The sequence below is a fragment of the Dipodomys spectabilis genome, unplaced genomic scaffold, assembly GCF_019054845.1.
Source record: "Dipodomys spectabilis isolate Male_0828 unplaced genomic scaffold, ASM1905484v1 ptg000118l, whole genome shotgun sequence".
Lineage (NCBI taxonomy): Eukaryota > Metazoa > Chordata > Mammalia > Rodentia > Heteromyidae > Dipodomys > Dipodomys spectabilis.
Genome location: NW_024870795.1, coordinates 1,881,512 through 1,899,382, shown reverse-complemented (window position 1 = coordinate 1,899,382; position 17,871 = coordinate 1,881,512). Strand labels below are relative to the sequence as shown.

The following is a 17,871-nucleotide window of genomic DNA, read 5'->3' as shown; positions in this document are numbered from 1 at the left end:
ATGACCGACAAAAATACAGTACTAATAATATGTAAAGGAAAAAAATATAATGCATGCTTATTATTGAAGCAATTCAGGTTTCCCTAAAGGAAAAGTTAGCTGAGGGCTGAGGAGGTAGCCCAGGGGCAGCACTGCCTGCCTGACATGCATGAGGCCCGCGGTTTAGTCCCCAGTATCACAAACTAAAAGCTGGCTGTCTGCTTGCTTTCTCTCCAGGACACCAGTCTCCCTGAGAAGTAATAACAGAATGTTCCACTCGCATGACTAGTGTCCACGTCAGTGACTTGGCATGAATCGTGTCACCCTGTGTCTGCTCTTGTATTTTGGTTTTGATGTTTTTCCCGATTTGCTGGCCAGCCTCGTTTCCTCTTCCTGCATCCGTGGAGGCTCTGCCCCATAGAAGCTTCTCTGTGGGCTTGCATCTGCAGCAGCAGGACCAGTCTCGTTAGGGGACTGGTTAGATGGATTCATTGATTCAAGATTAGAAAAGGGTGTCCACAACATCCAGGACCAGGCCCCCTACTAGGGTCCAAGCACACTTACAAGAAAGGACTAGGAAAGGGGAAAGACTTGGGCTCCAGATCTGGCCTTAGCCACTCACTCATGAAACCACGGCTTGCCTTATAGTTAAAAGCCAATATGGTGATATTATGTCAACATGTGGCTCCCACCCCTCCCTCCATACGCTCACACACACACTAGGCAGTGACTTCCTCAGGGAAGCATTAGAAGGCCTGAGTTCTGATTCTAGTGTACCACTTCTTCACTCTGCTTTTCTAAGTAATGCCTTTGCTATCCTGAACCTTGTTTTCCTTCTCTCCATAATGGGCCGATAACACTGGTGTGACACTCCTGCAAGTCCCGTGTTGTATGATGATGAAACCTAACACAGGCCTGGCCTACAGGGTACCAGGAAGTGGCCTTGGTGTTTTTCTTCCTTCTCTTCTTCTGCACAACAGGCGCCTCCTCTATCAGCTCCTCCCTTCCCGCCCGAAGGCTGCAGCTCCCCACTCCTGTGACTCTCTGAGCTGAACCTGTGGTTTTTATCTAAAACAAATACCAGTCCAGCCCTGATGTGAATTCAGGGCCCCGGTGCTCCTGGCTGGCTGGAGGAGACTGTGGAATTCACAGGCGCCCAGTCCCTGCAGCCTACCTCAATCTCAGTGCTGCCTGTTCTTGGGGGCATCTGCTTCCTCCTCGGAAGCAACAGGAGACCTTGATAAAGTGACTATAGAGATTTCTAGTACTTGAAAGTTGCCAGAAAGTTGGGAAGCTTGTTGTCTGACCCCAGGCTGCCAAACAACTTCAGTTCCATTGGGGTCCTCAAGATGTCTCCCTGGCTAAGGCCAGCAGGAGGGACTACAGATGGAACTATCCTCACCCTACGCCCTAAACCCCTCCATCGTGCCCCAGGCTTCCAGTCCCAGCAAGCAGCACCTCACCTAGCCTAAGGAAGTGTGGTGCGCTTCTCTGTTCCTCCAGCTCCTTTGTTGAGTGCCTCCCATCATTCTGCCACCACCAAACCCAAGCCCCCATCTTGAATCACCAGGTCTAGCGCACAAGCCTCCCATCGACCTGACTGTCTTGCTTCAGCTCCTGGCCCTGGGAGCCTACACACAAGAGTAGCTAGAACAAGTGAGAAAGGCAAGGAGGAGAGAGAGCTGTGCACTGTCCCTGTGGGTCTCTGTGGGCTGAGGGGGGACCTCAGGAGGCAGCAAGAGACTGGCCCATGTCCACAGGGGGGTGCTGGTGAGCTGCACCAGGAGGAGAGGCTACCACAGGCCTGCGAGGGGTTCACACATCTTGCCTCCCTCAGTGTGAACACTGAACTGTTTGTCCTATGTGCCTGTTCAGGGCTGGTTCTGGGAACCCAGGGGTGACAGGGCCACGGAGTGCAGGGTGATCCGCAGTGACCTTGTCCTTCCGTCTTTGGCTCACGTGTGGCTTCCTCGGGTGCCTTTCCTGGCCTCCTGCCGGCCTCTCCTGCCTTCCTGCACTTTCTCTTCATGATCGCCCCAGTGTGTAATTAGATGCTCTTGTGACTGTTTGCTTGCTGTCTCCCTGCTGGGCTGCCAGCCTCGTGCGCTCAGGCCCGTGTCCGCACAACCAGCCTCGCAGCTGCCAGCACTGGGATTTCATAATCACTGTGCGAACTAGGCAGCAGGATCCTAGGCTATGGAGGAACTTGTTTCTCTCTCTCTGTAACATTAGAGAGGGGATCCAGGGGCCTCATGCATGGGAAGCAAGCGATCTACCACTGCAGCTAGGCCTCAAACCCTTTTGTTCGATTTTGTTTTGAGGGTCTCTTTACCTGAGCTGATCTTGAATTTTCAATGCAGGAAATACTTGGAGCCTTGTCAGGAAAGCAGAGAGGGAGGCTGTGCTAGAACCAGGCCTTCCCTCTCCCTCCGGGTACCTGGGACACAGGGTCAAGAGACCCAGAGGTAGAACCCAGAATCTTAGATTAGCACAGCCTAGCAGTTCCTCTCTGGTTCTCTATCTCAGTGGCCTTGGGACCCTGGAAGGAGGGAGATGCCAGGCTCTCTCTTGAGCCAGCGCAGAGCACCTCCTCCCACCTTGGTATTTCAGGGTCAAGGCTAGAGGTGGGTATGACGTATGGTTCCCAGGGCCTGAGAACCTAAAGGCTCTGCTGCTTTGTCTTCTAAGAGACTGGCAGCCGGGAAGTGTTGCCATAGAGATGAGGCCCCTGGGGCTGGGAGCTTCCCCTTTGCATCCCCTCCTCTGATTCCTGAGTCTGAGGCCCCAGCTCTCCCTGTTTCTGTTTTCTGTCTCTAGGAGGCCTTGTCTTGTGGCTCCCTAGGGGCCCGGGACACACAGGTGTTTTCAGAGCTTGGCAACCCCAAGTTTGGTGGTCTCTAAAGCTGTGTGTACCCCTTAGAGCCCCTCCTCCCCCAGGGGCTCTAGACCTCCCTTTCCCATCACTCTAGCCCCAGGCTGTGCCCACTGCTTTTTTCTAGGTTCCAATGGGGATAGGCGCCGGTGGCTCACGCCTATAATCCTAGCTACTCAGGAGGCTGAGACCTGAGGATCTCGGTCCAAAGCCAGCCCGTGTAGGAAAGTCTGTGAAACTCTTATCTCCAATAAACCACCAGAAAACCGGAAGTGGCACTGTAGCTCAAGTGGTAGAGCGCTTACCTTGAGCTGAAGAGCTGAGGGACAGCACCCAGGCCCAGAGTTCAAGCCCCACGACCACCACCAACAACAACAAAAAGATAGGCTCCAATGGGAATTGGGCTTGTGTTCTTGGACCAATGACAATCATAGTTAGATTCAGGGACTGGGAGCTCTTTAAATTGAGGGCTGGGGAAGCTGATTAAAGACTGGTCAGGAAATGAGTTGTGCCCCTGGCACCAAGTGGCTATGGCAAATGATTTTTTTTTTATTCAAACAGTGTGCCTTTTATGCCTCCTTCCTTTGCCCCAGACTGTCCTGCTCTACCATCCAGTGCCCTTTCCCCTGGTCTCTACCTGACAAACACCTTTTCATCTTAGAGGTCCAGCTCAAATAGGATGTCTTTGGATAGTGCCCTGCCTCTTCCCATCTCCCAAACGGAATGACTCCTCTGCCTTCTGAAGCCATGGTTCACTCTGTTCCTGGGCCTTGCGGGGCAGGGAAGTCCTTTTGCACATTTATATCCCTCTTAGGCCATGAGCTCCACCAGGTACTGGTCTCTTCTATGCCAGGCCAGTGCCTGACACAAGGTAGATGTTCAGAGTGCTGAGGTTTCCTGTGCAGAAGCCTCATATGTATTTTATGTCCCCAGAATTACACAGTGCCTGGTACAGAATATACATTTGGTGTCTGTCCAATGGCTGAATGGGTAGAATTCTACCAGAAGAGTGTCTCTGCAGGAGATGGAAAGGAAGGTCTTGGAAGGAAGCAGAAGGAGGGGTGTCAAATCAGAAAGAAATGAATGTAGAATGACAATGAGGATCTTGGAGGAGTCAGACAGATGGGCTGAGGATCCAGGGTGGCCTGGAGTGGGGCTCAGATACAGGGGCTTGGGACACAGGAGCCTCAACACATAGTAGGGCCTTTGAGGATTTGAGCAGCAGGAAGTGACCGCCTTTCCCGGATGTAGCAGGAACATCCCAGGCTCTGTGCATGGTTGTGTGGGCTCCAGCAGGTGGAATGAGGACCAGGTGCTAAGCGGGGAGGAAGAGAAGAAAGTAGAGGGAGCCTCCTGGGTTTCCAGGGGAAGGTCAGAACCTTAGGAGGCAAAGCTGCCTGTCCCAGTGGGGAGCAAGTGGAAATCAGCCCTTTGCATCCTCACTAAGTCAGGCTCTGAGGAGGAAGCGGAAAATCAATTCATAATGAATGAGGCCTTTCAAGCTCTGTCTAATTCCAGTCTTTCTCCTAAGAAAGGTCATCTGATACCTGGAAACCACAACAGGGCTCTGTCCCATGTACTGGGCAGGGTTGAGGGTACTATGTTAGGCTGGCAGGAAGACCAGCTGTCTGCTGGGCAGACCCAGGCAGCCGTCCCAGGGACCTGCCTGCAAGCCCATTGGTTGGGGAGGGGGAATATGGTACACCCTTCTGTTCTGCAGTCAGCTAGAATTTGGGGGGTACCTCCAGTCTGCCAGCTCTGCCTAGAAGCACTAGTACCCAAAGACTGAGCTTCGTCCTCACCCCCAGCTTGGGAAAGAAGAGGGGGCTCTGCTGTACAACTGGGAGTAGCCAAGGCTCAGGAAGGACTTAACCCAGAGCCAGGGGGTGAATAGTGGCATATCACAAACTCTACCATCTCTTGTCATTCTAGAAAACTCCACAGCCAGCGTGAGCGAGGCAGAGAGGAAGGCCCAAGTATACTACCATGCGTGTATGAATGAGACCAGGATAGAGGAGCTGAGGGCCAAGCCCCTGATGGAGCTGATCGAGAAGGTCAGTCCCTGGGGCAGATCTCAGTGCCCTCGGCTTCCACCCCACCCAGCTCTCAGCCCCCACTCCCAGCTGAACCTGTCTGTCTGTCTGTGGCTAGGTTTGGCGGCTGAGGGGAATATGTCTGTCCATGTGGGCGAGACTGTCTGCCTGTATTGTGTGGGGTTGTGTAGCAGCATCTGGTGTGGATGTCTGTGTCTGTGTGTGCCTCTCTGTGCATCTGTGTGGAGGACAGAGGCCAAATTCATGGCAAATCTTCCTTTTTGCTATTCCTTTTCGTGTGAGTGTGTGTGTGTGTGTGTGTGTGTGTGTGTGTGTGTACCATTTCAGATATAGATCCATCCAGGTAAGGAGGACCCTACTGTCCTCCTGGACACATCCCTGGCACTCATGGGCAGACTCCAGGAGGGCAGCGCAAGGCTGGCCGAGCTGCCTGGCATAAGCAGGTGACATGGAGGTTCCGTCCTGCCTCCTAGCTTCCTCATCAAGAGGAAGGCCTTGAAGCCTTGAAGTTAGTGGCACTGAGGCTGGCCCTGGTCCTCTTCTCTGGCCATGTACTGGTATATGTTAAGCAAGGGAGGACTAAGATTGTTTTTTATTTTAATTTCAATTTTGAGAAACTGAAGGTCATGATTTACCTATCTTTTTAAGAAATATGGGGCCTTTTTTCCCTAGGCACAATTGAACTTAGAGTTTGGGTTTGGTCTTTTAATTTAATTTTTTTTTTTTTTGCCAGTCCTGGGGCTTGAACTCAGGGCTGGGCACTGTCTCGGAGCTTCTTTTGTTCAAGGCTAGCACTCTACCACTTGAGCCACGGTGCCACTTCAAGATTTTTCTGTGTATGACGTAGTACTGAGGAATCAAACCCTGGGTTTCATGCATGCTTGGCAAGCACCCTACCACTAAGCCGCGTTCCCAGCCTTTGATTTTTTTTTTTAGATAGTTTTGCTTTGTAACCCAGGCTTGGACTCAAACTCGCAACCCTCCTGGCCTCTCTGCCTCTGTAGTGCTAGGATTTCAAGCATGTGCCACCATATCCAGAGACATTACATAGTGGTGGTAGTGTGTGTGGTGTGTGTATGTATGTTACAAGGATTTGGACTTAGGGTCTCTTACTTGCCTAGAAGGATGTCACACTTTCAGTCCATTTTTATACTTTTTTGAGTCAGGGTCATTTGTGAGTTAAGAGTCTCACTTCCTGCCCAGGCATGCACCTAGACCACAATCCTCCTATTTTTCACTCCCACAGAAGCTAACATAACAGATGTATACTACAACACACAGCTACTACTGTTGGATGGGATCTCAAAGACTTTTCTGTCTGGGTTGGCCTAGAACCTTCTGCCTCCCACATAGCTCAGATAATGACAGGTGTGAGCCACTGGTGCCTGACTGGATTTATGCTTTAATAGCAATTATAGTCACATGATTCGGTATCCAGGAAGTAAATGGCATATGTGGCAAAGTCTCTCCCCGTTTCTACCCTTCCCCGGCCCCTCTATGGCCACATGGATTCTTGGTGGACTTGGTGAAGATAGGTATTTGCTCCATGCAAACATGTCGAGCTCACCAGGGACTCCAGTGAAGATTTGCCCTGGTGGTGCCCAGAGACCAGGGTCACAGAGCCTGCATTCCCATACAGGTGTCCTCAACTATCCCCCCCTCTCCCCATTGTCTGCTTCCTCCCACAGCTGGGAGGCTGGAACATCACAGGCCCCTGGGCCAAGGACAACTTCCAGGACACCCTGCAGGTGGTCACGGCCCACTACCGCACCTCACCCTTCTTCTCTGTCTATGTCAGTGCCGACTCCAAGAACTCCAACAGCAATGTGATCCAGGTGAGGAGGCCACACCGGGAGAGGAAACTCACCCTGGATGGGCACTAGCTCTGCTCTCTGAGCCTGGGTTGTTTCTCGCTGCCTCCCCCTTTCCTAGCATTAGCTGCTTGCACGCTCATTCTAGCTCTGAAGGTTGGCTGTTGTTTCTTGTATTTCCAAACATGAGGATCACAAGAATCAAAGAAGTTAAGTAACCACAGGCTCGTGGCTCTGAATCCTATGGCACTGTTGGGTGAAATAAGGGCTCTTTCCCAAGACCAGGAAGTACAGCCCTTCAGAAGGGTCCAGAGTCCCTGGGGTGACCCTATGCCTGGGCAGGGGTGGACCTGCCCCATCACCCATCAGCAACATTAGCTACCAGCTTGGGTTACTGCTGACACCTGAGCTGGCCCCTCAGTGCCATGTGCCAGCAGTCTCCAGGACGGGGGACACAGGTGTGGGCAGCAGGGGACTCCCTCTCATTCCTGCTACCCTCTCCAGGTGGACCAGTCTGGCCTGGGCTTACCCTCCAGAGACTATTACCTGAACAAAACCGAAAATGAAAAGGTGAGTGTGCCCAGCCCAGCCCTCCGTGTTTCTTCCCCTCAGCATGCAAACCCCCCAGACACCTGGACAGGTCTCAGAAGCTGGGGGAGAAGAAGGTACCATGGGGTAACAGGGAGGCATGCCCCCAGCATTATGGGCACAAGGGAGAGCATCTAGGTATCATTGGTTAGTAGCCCCACCATGTGTGGGTACTAGATCTTTGTATGCATCCCCTCTCAGCCTCCCAGTAGTCCAGCAGATACAGACAGATACAGCAGATATGGATCCTCATTTGCTGCTTCTGTCAAGTATCAGTTTTGCCTTGCCTTTCATAGGATGGAGTAAGGCTCAGAGACACTAAGTGGCCTACTCAAGGTCCCACAGCCCGTAAGTGGTGAGGGTAAAAGCCATCTCCTCCAAAGAGCAGGCTTTTCTCCCCCTTGGGGCCCAGGTAGGCTGGATTGCACCTGCTGCCCTGAGCAAATGCCTGCTGTGCATCTGATGCAGGTGGTAGGGAGGCAGAAAAGATGGCTGTGGGCCCCTCTAAGTCTCAGGGCTCCAGGCCCGGTGGGGCTGGCAGTCATTACTTCATTGACCCCACAGTAGATGCATGTTCACATACTGTGGCCGCTGAGAAGGGAAGACTTGAACACAGGAACCTAATTCAGATCCAGGGAGTCAGCAGTGGAGGGTGGCTTGGAAGAGAACAGCAGGACAGCCCAGGCCACGCACTGAGACACGGGGCCAGCAGGCGGGGGGAACTGTGGGCCTTCAAAAGCTTTTGGGCTTTACCCTGAGGACCACAGGGAGCCAATAACCAAGCCCAGCACCAGAATCATTCTTGAAGCTGTTTCCTGCAGGTTTCCGGGGTCAAGGATGCTGTCCACTGGCAGAAGGTGGTGGCTACCAGCACTTTGTTCCCCACAGGTGCTGACTGGTTACCTGAACTACATGGTCCAGCTAGGGAAGCTGCTGGGCGGGGGCGACGAGGATGCCATCCGGCCCCAGATGCAGCAGATCCTGGACTTTGAGACGGCACTGGCCAACATCACCATCCCCCAGGAGAAGCGCCGGGATGAGGAGCTCATCTACCACAAAGTCACAGCGGCCCAGCTGCAGGTGACTGAGCACCAGCCGTGTGCCTGCGCGGGACTCCAGGCAGGGTGCTGGGAGGGAGGGAGGTGTTTTACACCCACTTCTTCAGATCTCTGAAACCCTTTGGTGAAGGAGAGATGGTTGTGGTGATTCTCTAAGAGGTCATGCTACCTGCCGAAGACCACATGGTAGTAAGTGACTCCACAGCTGGGTTCTTGCCCCACGCCAGGCTGCCCTGTAGGATGGCATTTCCATGTTTAACATCCGTAGAGTAGACAGGACATTTCAGTCTCTCTAGCATGAAGAACATCCAGCCTAGTGACTGTAAACACTAAATCAGTGGCTTCTGCCATTACTTACCCCTTTTCTGAGCCAGGAGGATAAATGATGCATCAGGGTCGGGGGCTCTTTGGTGGCAGAGGAGCCGGCCACTGGACTCGGGCTCACATCCCCTGCCGACATCCTGGAAGTGTAACTGGGAGTCAGACCTGAGCTCTCTGACTGGTGGAGTCCATCCGAGAGAGGCCTGCTGTCACCATAGGCCAGCCCTCCAGGGATTGCTCAGGCTTTCTTTCTACTTCCTTCTTTCCACCTAGCTTTGTTGGACTCCAGGGCCCCAGAGCACTCAGCAGAGGGGCCTCTGCTGAGCTCCCTGTGTCTCACCTCAGCTAGCAAAGTGGGGCCTTGCCCTTGCACTAAGAGAATGCCAGGGCCAGCGCCCCAGTGACACATCTCCGTGTGCTTCTCTCCCTTCCTCCAGCCAGATTCTGCCTGTCTGCTCTTCCCATTCTCAGGAGGGACACTGAGCCCTCCCTTTGTGCCTGGAGCCCCCTCAGGCCTTGGCTTTTGTACTTTTCTGGGCAGAGAACAGTCCCTCTCTCCTTACTAAGTGACTCAGGAGGGGAGAGGCTGGGGACTGTGAATCTAAGACGGCTGCACAATAGCCAGGCTGATGGGCGTCCCGCCTCCTGCTGGTGCCAGCTGCCCACAGGTCCCTGGGGAAGTGGTACCCAGCCAGTGGGTTGTTAGGGAGGTCAGCAGCCTGCAGCGGGCACCATCTGGCTTTTTTCTGTTCTGGGGCCAAGAGATGGAGGGAGATGTTTGTGCAACATAATTTGGTTTACTCCGGCCCTGCAGCACTCAGCCTGAGTGGTCTTGTGGCTCTGTGTTGGTGCCATGACACTGTGATGTCCAGTGGAGGGGTGGGGCAGCCCTGAGCCTCAGCCCAGTGAAGACACTAGACTCTCACCCTGGCATCCTCTCTTCTTCTAAGGAAAGGCACTAGCACCCAGGAGGACATCTAAGTCACAAGGCCTTTGAAGAACAGCTCAGTACTATGTAATGTCACCTAGAAGAAATGGGCAGATGTGGTTATTAAAAAAAAAAAGTAAAAAAGTCTATCTGGGTTCCAGTGGTTCACACAATCCTTGCTTCTCAAGAGGCTGAGATCTAAGGACCATGATTCCAAACCAGCATGGGCAGACAAATCCACAAAACTCTTATCACCAGTTAATCAGCAAAAAGCCATTAAGTGGAGGTATGGTTCAAGTGGTCTATCACCAGCCATGCCAACCAAGAGCACAGGGCCCTATCTTCAAACCCTAGTATTGGCAGCAAATAATAATAATAAGCCAGCCACTGGTGGCTCATGCCTGTAATCCTAGCTGCTCAGGAGGCTGAGATCTGAGGATCATGATTCAAAGACAGCCTGGGAAGGAAAGCCCATAAGACTCTTATCTTCAATTAACCACCAGGAAACCAGAAGTGGCACTGTGGTTCAAGTGGTAGGGCACTAGTCTTGAGCTGAAGAGCTGAGAGACAGAACCCAGGCCCAGAGTTCAAGCCCCATGACTGACAAAAAAAAACTAATGATGATATTATAACATTTAAAGGAGCCTGGTGGACTCGCTGGTGGACCTGCCCACAAGGTTGAGAGGAGGGACATGGTGGCTAGCCTGAGATTTCATTTTGTAAACTGACAAGCACAGTGGAAGCCTCATTGCCTTCATATCTGGTGATACTGTCCAGGTCCCCAGCACTAATTTACTGGAATCATTCCATCTTGGGATAAAGAACATCTTGTTCTCTGGGATCTGGGCATTTGATGTTCTTCCTAGGTTCTAGGTAAATTAAGGAATGGCACTGTAGGCTTCACAGTGAGGTTCTAGGCTAGCCCTGGCTCCAGGCTAGCCCCCAGGAAGAGTAAGAGCCTGAACTCAGAGCCTCAAATCAGACATCTCCATCTCTTGCAGTTGGCATGCGGGAGCCCCTTGCCCACCCCATTTCTCCAGCTGAGATAGCACTGAAAAGCATCGACTCTCCCCTCCTCCTTCACAAACCTCTTGGCATTGGTTGGTTGGTGCCCAGCAGTGCTCCTTTGCTGTGAGTTGGAAAACAGGGCTCAGCACTGTCCCCAGAGGGTTTGAGTCCCCAGTGGAATGTCCCAGGCGACTAAAACAGCTGTCTCCACAGAAATGGAGCTGGGTTCATGTGTTTAATAGGAGCAGTAGAGATGGGACACGTGAAATCCTGGTGGTTGGCACACAGTTCCTTAGCTTAGAGCTGTGGGACTTTGCCTGCACGGAGTACCTGCTCCGGAAAGGGTTTGGGTTGAGTGCGTGGCATTTTCTCCATCAATTCTGTGCCTTAGTCAGAGTCTCAATCACGTGCGGTTCCCAAAGCGCATGCATTGTGGGATGTGTGAGCAGGGACGTTGTGTGAGCACATCTGTTTCCTGGGGTCTGGGCCAGTGGATCAAGCTCTCCTTGCTGATCTCATGAGCATACCCCTAAATTTTTTTTTTTTTTTTTTTTTTGGTCGGCCGTGGGGCTTGAACTCTGGGCCCGGGCGCTGTCCCTCAGCTCTGCAGCTCAAGGCGAGCGCTCTACCACTTGAGCTACAGTGCCACTTCTGGTTTTCTGGTGGTTTATTGGAGATAGGAGTCTCACGGTCTCTCCTGCCCGGGCTGGCTTTGAACCGCGATCCTCAGATCTCAGCCTCCTGAGTAGCTAGGATTACAGGCGTGAGCCACCAGCACCCGGCCATACCCCTAAATTTTGCAGCCACAGAGATGTGAAAGAGGAACCTCACGGGTCTCCTGCCTGGGACTCGACAAGCCGGGGGGAAGGAAGCCCTGGGTGGGACAAGCTATGCAGAAGGAAGCTTGGGGAGTAGTCTCAGGGGGACAGAGCAATCAGACCTGGGATGGGGGTCACTGTCCCCCATTTGGAGAAAGGACTCTCCAGAGCTGGCCTCTGACCTGTGTCTGCACCTTCCCAGTTCATGTTGCTGCTGGCAGGTAGGGCAGGTGGCTGGTACCTGGCTGGCGCACTGGCTCCCTGACGCTGGTGGTCTTCTCTTCCCAGCAGGCCGTTGCCAGTCAGTCTTGGTAGGGATGTTTGCCTATAAAGCACCAATCAGTCCCTCACTCTGTTATCTCTAGCAGCCTTTATACCACCACATTTGGAGGCTTCCTCCTCAGACCCTCACCTGGTCCTTGAGGTCTTTGTTTCCCAATAGCCAAGATTGCTTTTCAACCCAGAGATGGTGACCTGCAGGGCAGCCGGGGACGGGGCGGGGGTGCTGGGAGGTGTGCATGTCCACAGAGAACGTAAAGCCCTGAATTCAATCCCCAACACCAACAGAAGTTAATTAAGTCCAGAAATGAGTGAACCCGGGTCTCCAGTTAGCCATGTGACCTCAAGAGGGTCACGGCCTCTGGAGAGTGCTCCTACACTGCCTACCTCTGTGGTGACATTTTCAAGTGAAACCAGCCTGCCACAAGAGAACAAATGCTGTGTGATTTTCCTTGTCTTCCAATTCCTAGAGGCAAAAGGTGGGATGGTGGCTTTTGCGGGGGGGGGGGGGGGGAAGAGGGGGCAGCGGGGAGGGGAGAAGGGACAGATAGGGAGATGAGAGGTTGAGGTAAAAGTTTGGGTTTGGCTGGGTGCCAGTGACTCACACCTCCCTAGCCACTCAGGAAGCTGAGATCTGAGGATCACAATTCAAAGTCAGCTCAGGCAGGAAAGTCTAGACTTGTTCTGAATGAACCAGCAAAAAAGCCAGGAGTGGAGCTCTGGCTCAAGTGGTAGAGCACTAGCCTTGAGTGAAAAGACAGGGGTAGGGGCTGGGAAGGTGGCTCAGTGGTAGAGCGCTTGCCTTGCATGCCTGAGGCCCTGGGTTCCATTCCTCAGCACCACATAAGCAGAAAAAGCCGGAAGTGGTGCTATGGCATAAGTGGTAGAGTACTAGCCTTGAGCTGAAGAGCTGAGGGACAGCGCCCAGGCCCAGAGTTCAAGCCCCACAACCAACAAAAAAAAAAAAAGACAGGGATAGAACCCAGGCCCTGAGTTCCCTGTGCGCGCATGCACACACGCACGCACGCACACACACACACACACACACACACACACACACGCACAGAGGAGTTTGGCAAGAGCTCTGTGCCTGGATCTGATGGTAGTGATGGCGCAGATGATTGCCTGATGCTATGGAATTGGACTCATCAACATAGCTGAGATGGTGTATTTTGTTGTTTAAAATGGTGCAACTTTGTAGTCAAAACACTAACAAAACAAGCCTCAGGCAAGGCTGGCAAGGCGCAAGGATGCTGGCCGCAGACACTGGCGTATTGCAGGTGGACTCTGAGCCATGGGATGCCCCAGAGGTGCTCAGGGTGGGTGAAGTAGGAGACGTGTATATGAAGCAGAAGCCTGGGATGTGGGGGAATCATTTGTAGCCTCATTTATACCCTCCTGGGTACACAGGGAACATGACAGGCACCTCCCCTCCTGCTGCGGGTTACCTCTTGGCTTTCCCGTTCCCATGCCTGGGAAACATCCCAGTGGAACCTCATAGTTGAGCCCCACTGCTGCTCTCCTTCACAATGGACCAGGCCTCTAGAAGCTGACCGCAGACTGGTGCTGTTGAAGCCTAGGTTGAGCAGAACAGACAGTTCTGTTATGGTGATCCTCATTTGTCAAGTGCAGTGTCAAGGCACAGAGGGGCTCATTAACTTACTCAGAGTTGCACAGTTTTTAAGCAAGGAGTGGGCTCTGGTGGCTTGGCCTCAGATTCTTCCCTGATAGGGTCTCCGTGTCTTCCTCTGAGAGGTGGCTGTCATCGTACCTAGCGCTTGGTTCTTGTGAGAGATGATGGGGATGGTGTGCGTGATTCCCCTGAGATGCAGCGTGCCACATGGTGGCGGCGGCGGCGGCGGCTCCAGCATTCTCTCTTATTCCATCCTACTTCCAGTTCAATAAGATGGTGATTATTGGAGCAGCATCTCACTGTAGAGCCCAGACTGGCCTTGAGCTCACAGTCCTTCTGGCCTCAGCCTCCTGAGTAGTAGGGATTACGGGATGGACCACCATGCCTGGCTCACGTGTGAGGTTTTGACACCTGGCTTCTGCAGCCGCTCTGGCAGAAGCCAGCCTGCCGCTGTCTGCCTCCCCCTCCATGTACTATCAGACAGCACCGCATACTGACCGTGGGCAGAAGCAGAGGACACAGTACCACCGTCTTCAGGGGAATGTACTGTGGACCGCTGACCCAGGAGGAGAAGCGGCCCAGCCACATCACGCCCTCCTCTTCTCTTGCAGTCCCTGGCGCCCGCCATCAACTGGTTGCCCTTCCTCAATGCCATCTTCTACCCCGTGGAGATCAATGAATCGGAGCCCATTGTGGTCTACGACAAAGAATATCTCGAGCAGGTGTCCACCCTCATCAACAACACTGACAAATGGTGAGGTTCGGGGCCGGTGGGACCAGGGGGACACAGTCAGGAGAAAAGCCCTGGGCAGCCTTGATAAGAGGCCACAAAGCATCCTGGCCACAGGACAGGTTCAAATCCCGGCTGGTCTCCTGCTAGCACTGGAGCCTCAGGCAGGCTTCCTTCTCAGTGTTTTTTGTCTGACTCATGATGAAGATGTAGGATTTGGGATGGAAATGTGGCTTAGTGCTAGAGTACTTGAAGCCCTGGGTTCCATTCCTAAGTACCACGTAAAAAGAAAAAGCCGGAAGTGGTGCTCGAGTGGTAGAGTGCTAGCCTTGTGCAAAAGAAGCTCAGGGACAGTGCCTAGGCCCTGAGTTCAAGTCTCAGGACTAGCCAAGAAAAAAAAGTGTAGAATTTGTGAGGATTACATAATTTAACAGTGCCAGACCCATAATAGACCCCAGGGGATATCAGCTACTATTTTCGGTTAGTGTTTGAGATATTGTGTGTGTGTGTGTGTGTGTGTGTGTGTGTGTGTGTGTGTGTGTGTGCATGTGTGTGTGCGTGCGTGCGTGCCAGTGCTGGGGCTTGAACTCAGGGCCTGGGTGCTTCCCTTATCTTTTTCACTCAAAGCTGGCCTCTACCACTTGAGCCACAGCTCCATTTCTGGATTTTTTTTTACTGGTTGGTTGGAGATAAGAGCCTAATGGACTTTCCTTCCTAGGCTGTCTTCAAACCACACTCTTCAGATCTCAACCTTCTAAGTAGCTAGGTTTATAGGCATAAACTACCGGCACCCAACATTCTTTTAGGTTTTGAAGATCTGTAGACATGTTGAAAACTATTGAAAAATAGAGAAAAATTTAAATTACCCAAAACACTAGTCTTGATCTTGTGGAATATATGTGTATGTGTTTGTTTGTTTGTATCTCTGGGGATAGAAAGGAGGAAGGAGATGGAGAAAAAGAAGAGAGGAGAGATTAATTTTAACACATGGCATTTGTCCCCAGCACTGGGAAAGACTGCTTTTCTTGTGACCTTTGACATTTCCCTCATGTCACCCTAAGCTCTCTGGAAATATCATTGTTTCATGATTACATAATATTCCCTCAAGTTTAAATATGGTTATTTACTTACTCTTTCCCCCAACAACAGAGAGACATTAAGCTTGATTTCTTGGGAGGCTGTGTCCACTGTGGTGAGCAGCTTTGTGCTCAAGGGACCTCTGTGCTAGGGTCACAGCAGTCACAGCTAGGTCCTTCCTGCATGAAGGCAGTGGGGATCATCATTCATAGGACCCTCGGCCCGGACACATACAGCCTCCCCTCTTTGGCCTTCAGGTATGGAATAGCAGCTTCCTCCCTATCCCAGCAGCCTCCAAACACAGAGTAGCCAAGCTATAGTATTTACTGAGCCACTGGTGGCACCATCGGGTTTTTTATGGTAAAAGATTCAGGCATTGCCCTTAAAGAGTTAGAAACTTTTCCTCTGCTAGCCAGGCGCCAATGACTCGTGCCTATAATCCTAGCTACTCAGGAGGCTGAGATCTGAGGATCATGGTTCAAAGCCAGCCTGGGCAGGAGGGTCTGTGGGACTCTTATCTCCAGCTAACCACCAGAAAACTGGAAGTGGAGCTGTGGCTCAAAGTGGTAGAGTGCTTGCCTTGAGCAAAAAATCCTATGCCCTGAGTTCAAGCCCACAACAACAACAACAATGAAAAACAAAACAAAACAAAAAAAAGCAAAACACAATTCCCTGTGCTTGGAAAGTAGCAACCATCCTCTTGGACAGTCTGGGAAAGAGCTTGGACTCTGAGGCTGGGGTTTGAGCGCCACCTAAGGGCCAGGAGGGGAAGTGCTGCCAGGGCGTTTCTGATCCCCGTCCCTTCTCTTAGCCTGCTCAACAACTATATGATCTGGAACCTGGTTCGTAAAACAAGTTCCTTCCTCGATCAGCGCTTCCAGGATGCCGATGAAAAGTTCATGGAAGTCATGTACGGGACCAAGAAGGTGAGGCTGTGCCTGTGTGTTCTCAAGTGTGTGTTTAATACCTCCTGTGTGCTAGACCCTGGGCCCAGGGCTGGTGAGACCGCAGTCCCCTTGTAGGGCCGTGACACTCAGGAAGGAGGTAGACATGGGTGTTTGAATGGGAACGTGCATGCTGGAGGAAATGAGTTTATGCAAACACTCTCTTGAGCCAGCTGTGGTGGTGTACTTCTGAAGTCCCAGCATGCAGAGGCTGAGGCAGGAAGAATTCCAGGATGCATAGCAACAGTGGGTAAGAATCTGTCCAAAAGCTGGGCATCAGTGGCTCACGGCTGTAATCTTAGCTATTCAGGAGGCTAAGATCCAAAGGATTGAGGTTTCAGGCCATCCCAGGCAGACAAGTCCTTGAAAGTCTATCAGAATAACCAGCAAAAAGCTAGACTAGAGGTATGACTTAAGTGGTAGAGTGCCAGCCAAGAAAGCAAGCTTGAGTAGTGTGAGTTCAAACATCAGTAGTAGTGGGTAGGGAAGAAGGATGTGTCCATGGTTCGGCCATCATAGCCTGGATCTTCCACAGAGCCTCAAAGTTAGGCTTCCACTGGTCCTCTCCTGTATGATAGATAGGCCTTGGCCAGATCAGGTTCAGTCCATGTGTCCATCTAGCTCTGGCTTCTTTGCTGGGGAAGGCAGGAGGAGAGAGGAAGGCTGAGGCAGACATCCAAATGGACACAAAGTTGGGGGGGAAAAAAAACTTGATCCTAATTACTGGGGAGGCAGAAATTAAGGTCTGAGATTAGCCTAGATAAAAGTTAGCGGGGCACTGGTGGTTCACACCTGTAATCCTAGCTCCTCAGAAGGCTGAGATCTAAAGATCACTGTTCAAAGCCAGCCTAAGCAGGAAAGTCTGGGAGCCTCTTATCTTCAATAAACCATCAGAAAACCTGAAGTGGTTCTGTGGTTCAAGTGGTAGAATACTTGCCTTGAGCTGAAGAGCTAAGGGACAGTGCCCAGGCCCAGAGTTCAAGCCCCACAACTGACCGGAAAAAATAAAGGTTAACAAGACCCCATCTCAACCAATAAGCCAGGGTGGAGGTTGATACATGCCTGTAATTCCAGATATTCAGGAGGTCAAAGTAGAGGGATTCTGGTAAAAGGGTAGCCTGGGCAAAAGTGTGACACTCAGCTGACCGCTGGTCCCTGGCTCATGCCTATCAGCCTAGCTACTCAGGAAGCTGAAATCTGAGGATCTTGGTTCAAAGCCAGCCAGGCAGGAAAGTCTGTAAGATGCTTAACTCTGATTAACCACCAGAAAATGAGAAATGGGTCTGTGGCTCAAAATGGCACAACACTAGCCTTAAGCAGAAAAGCTCAGGGATAGTGCCAAGGCCCTGAGTTCAAGCCTCATGACCAGGGGAAGGGAGAGTAAGACTTTATCTAAAAACAAACTAAAGCAAAAAGGACTAGGGTGTGGCTCAAATGGTAGAGCACCTGACTAGCAAGCACAAAGCCCTGGGTACCACTAAAAAATAAAAAAGAAGAAATCTAGGGTACTACACTTAGAGGAGACTAGAATGCCCATGCCTCCCTTTCTTGTCTAGAAGAATTTTTTTTTCTGGTACTGGGGCTTGAACGAGGGGCCCTATGCCCTCACTCAGCTTTTTCTTTTCTTTTTCTCTCAGCTAAAGAGCTATACTTCACCCACACCTCCAATACCAAATTTCACTGGTTATTTGGAGATCAGAGTCTCTTGGACTGTCTGCCCAAGCTGGTTCCTAACCTCCATCCTTAGATCTTAGCCCCCTACATAGTAGGC

General features: G+C 51.8%; 1 protein-coding gene across 2 annotated transcripts in view; it reads left to right on the top strand.

The window, feature by feature from the left end:
* Nucleotides 1-17,871, top strand: part of Ece1 (endothelin converting enzyme 1) — a 93,675-nt gene that overhangs the window by 64,242 nt on the left and 11,562 nt on the right. For both annotated transcript variants that reach the window (XM_042688463.1, XM_042688461.1), the window contains 6 exons: nucleotides 4,784-4,905; nucleotides 6,594-6,740; nucleotides 7,221-7,286; nucleotides 8,193-8,384; nucleotides 13,961-14,103; nucleotides 15,968-16,082. In XM_042688463.1, coding sequence (XP_042544397.1) covers nucleotides 4,784-4,905; nucleotides 6,594-6,740; nucleotides 7,221-7,286; nucleotides 8,193-8,384; nucleotides 13,961-14,103; nucleotides 15,968-16,082 — 785 coding nt within the window. The remainder of the gene's footprint in view (nucleotides 1-4,783; nucleotides 4,906-6,593; nucleotides 6,741-7,220; nucleotides 7,287-8,192; nucleotides 8,385-13,960; nucleotides 14,104-15,967; nucleotides 16,083-17,871) is intronic.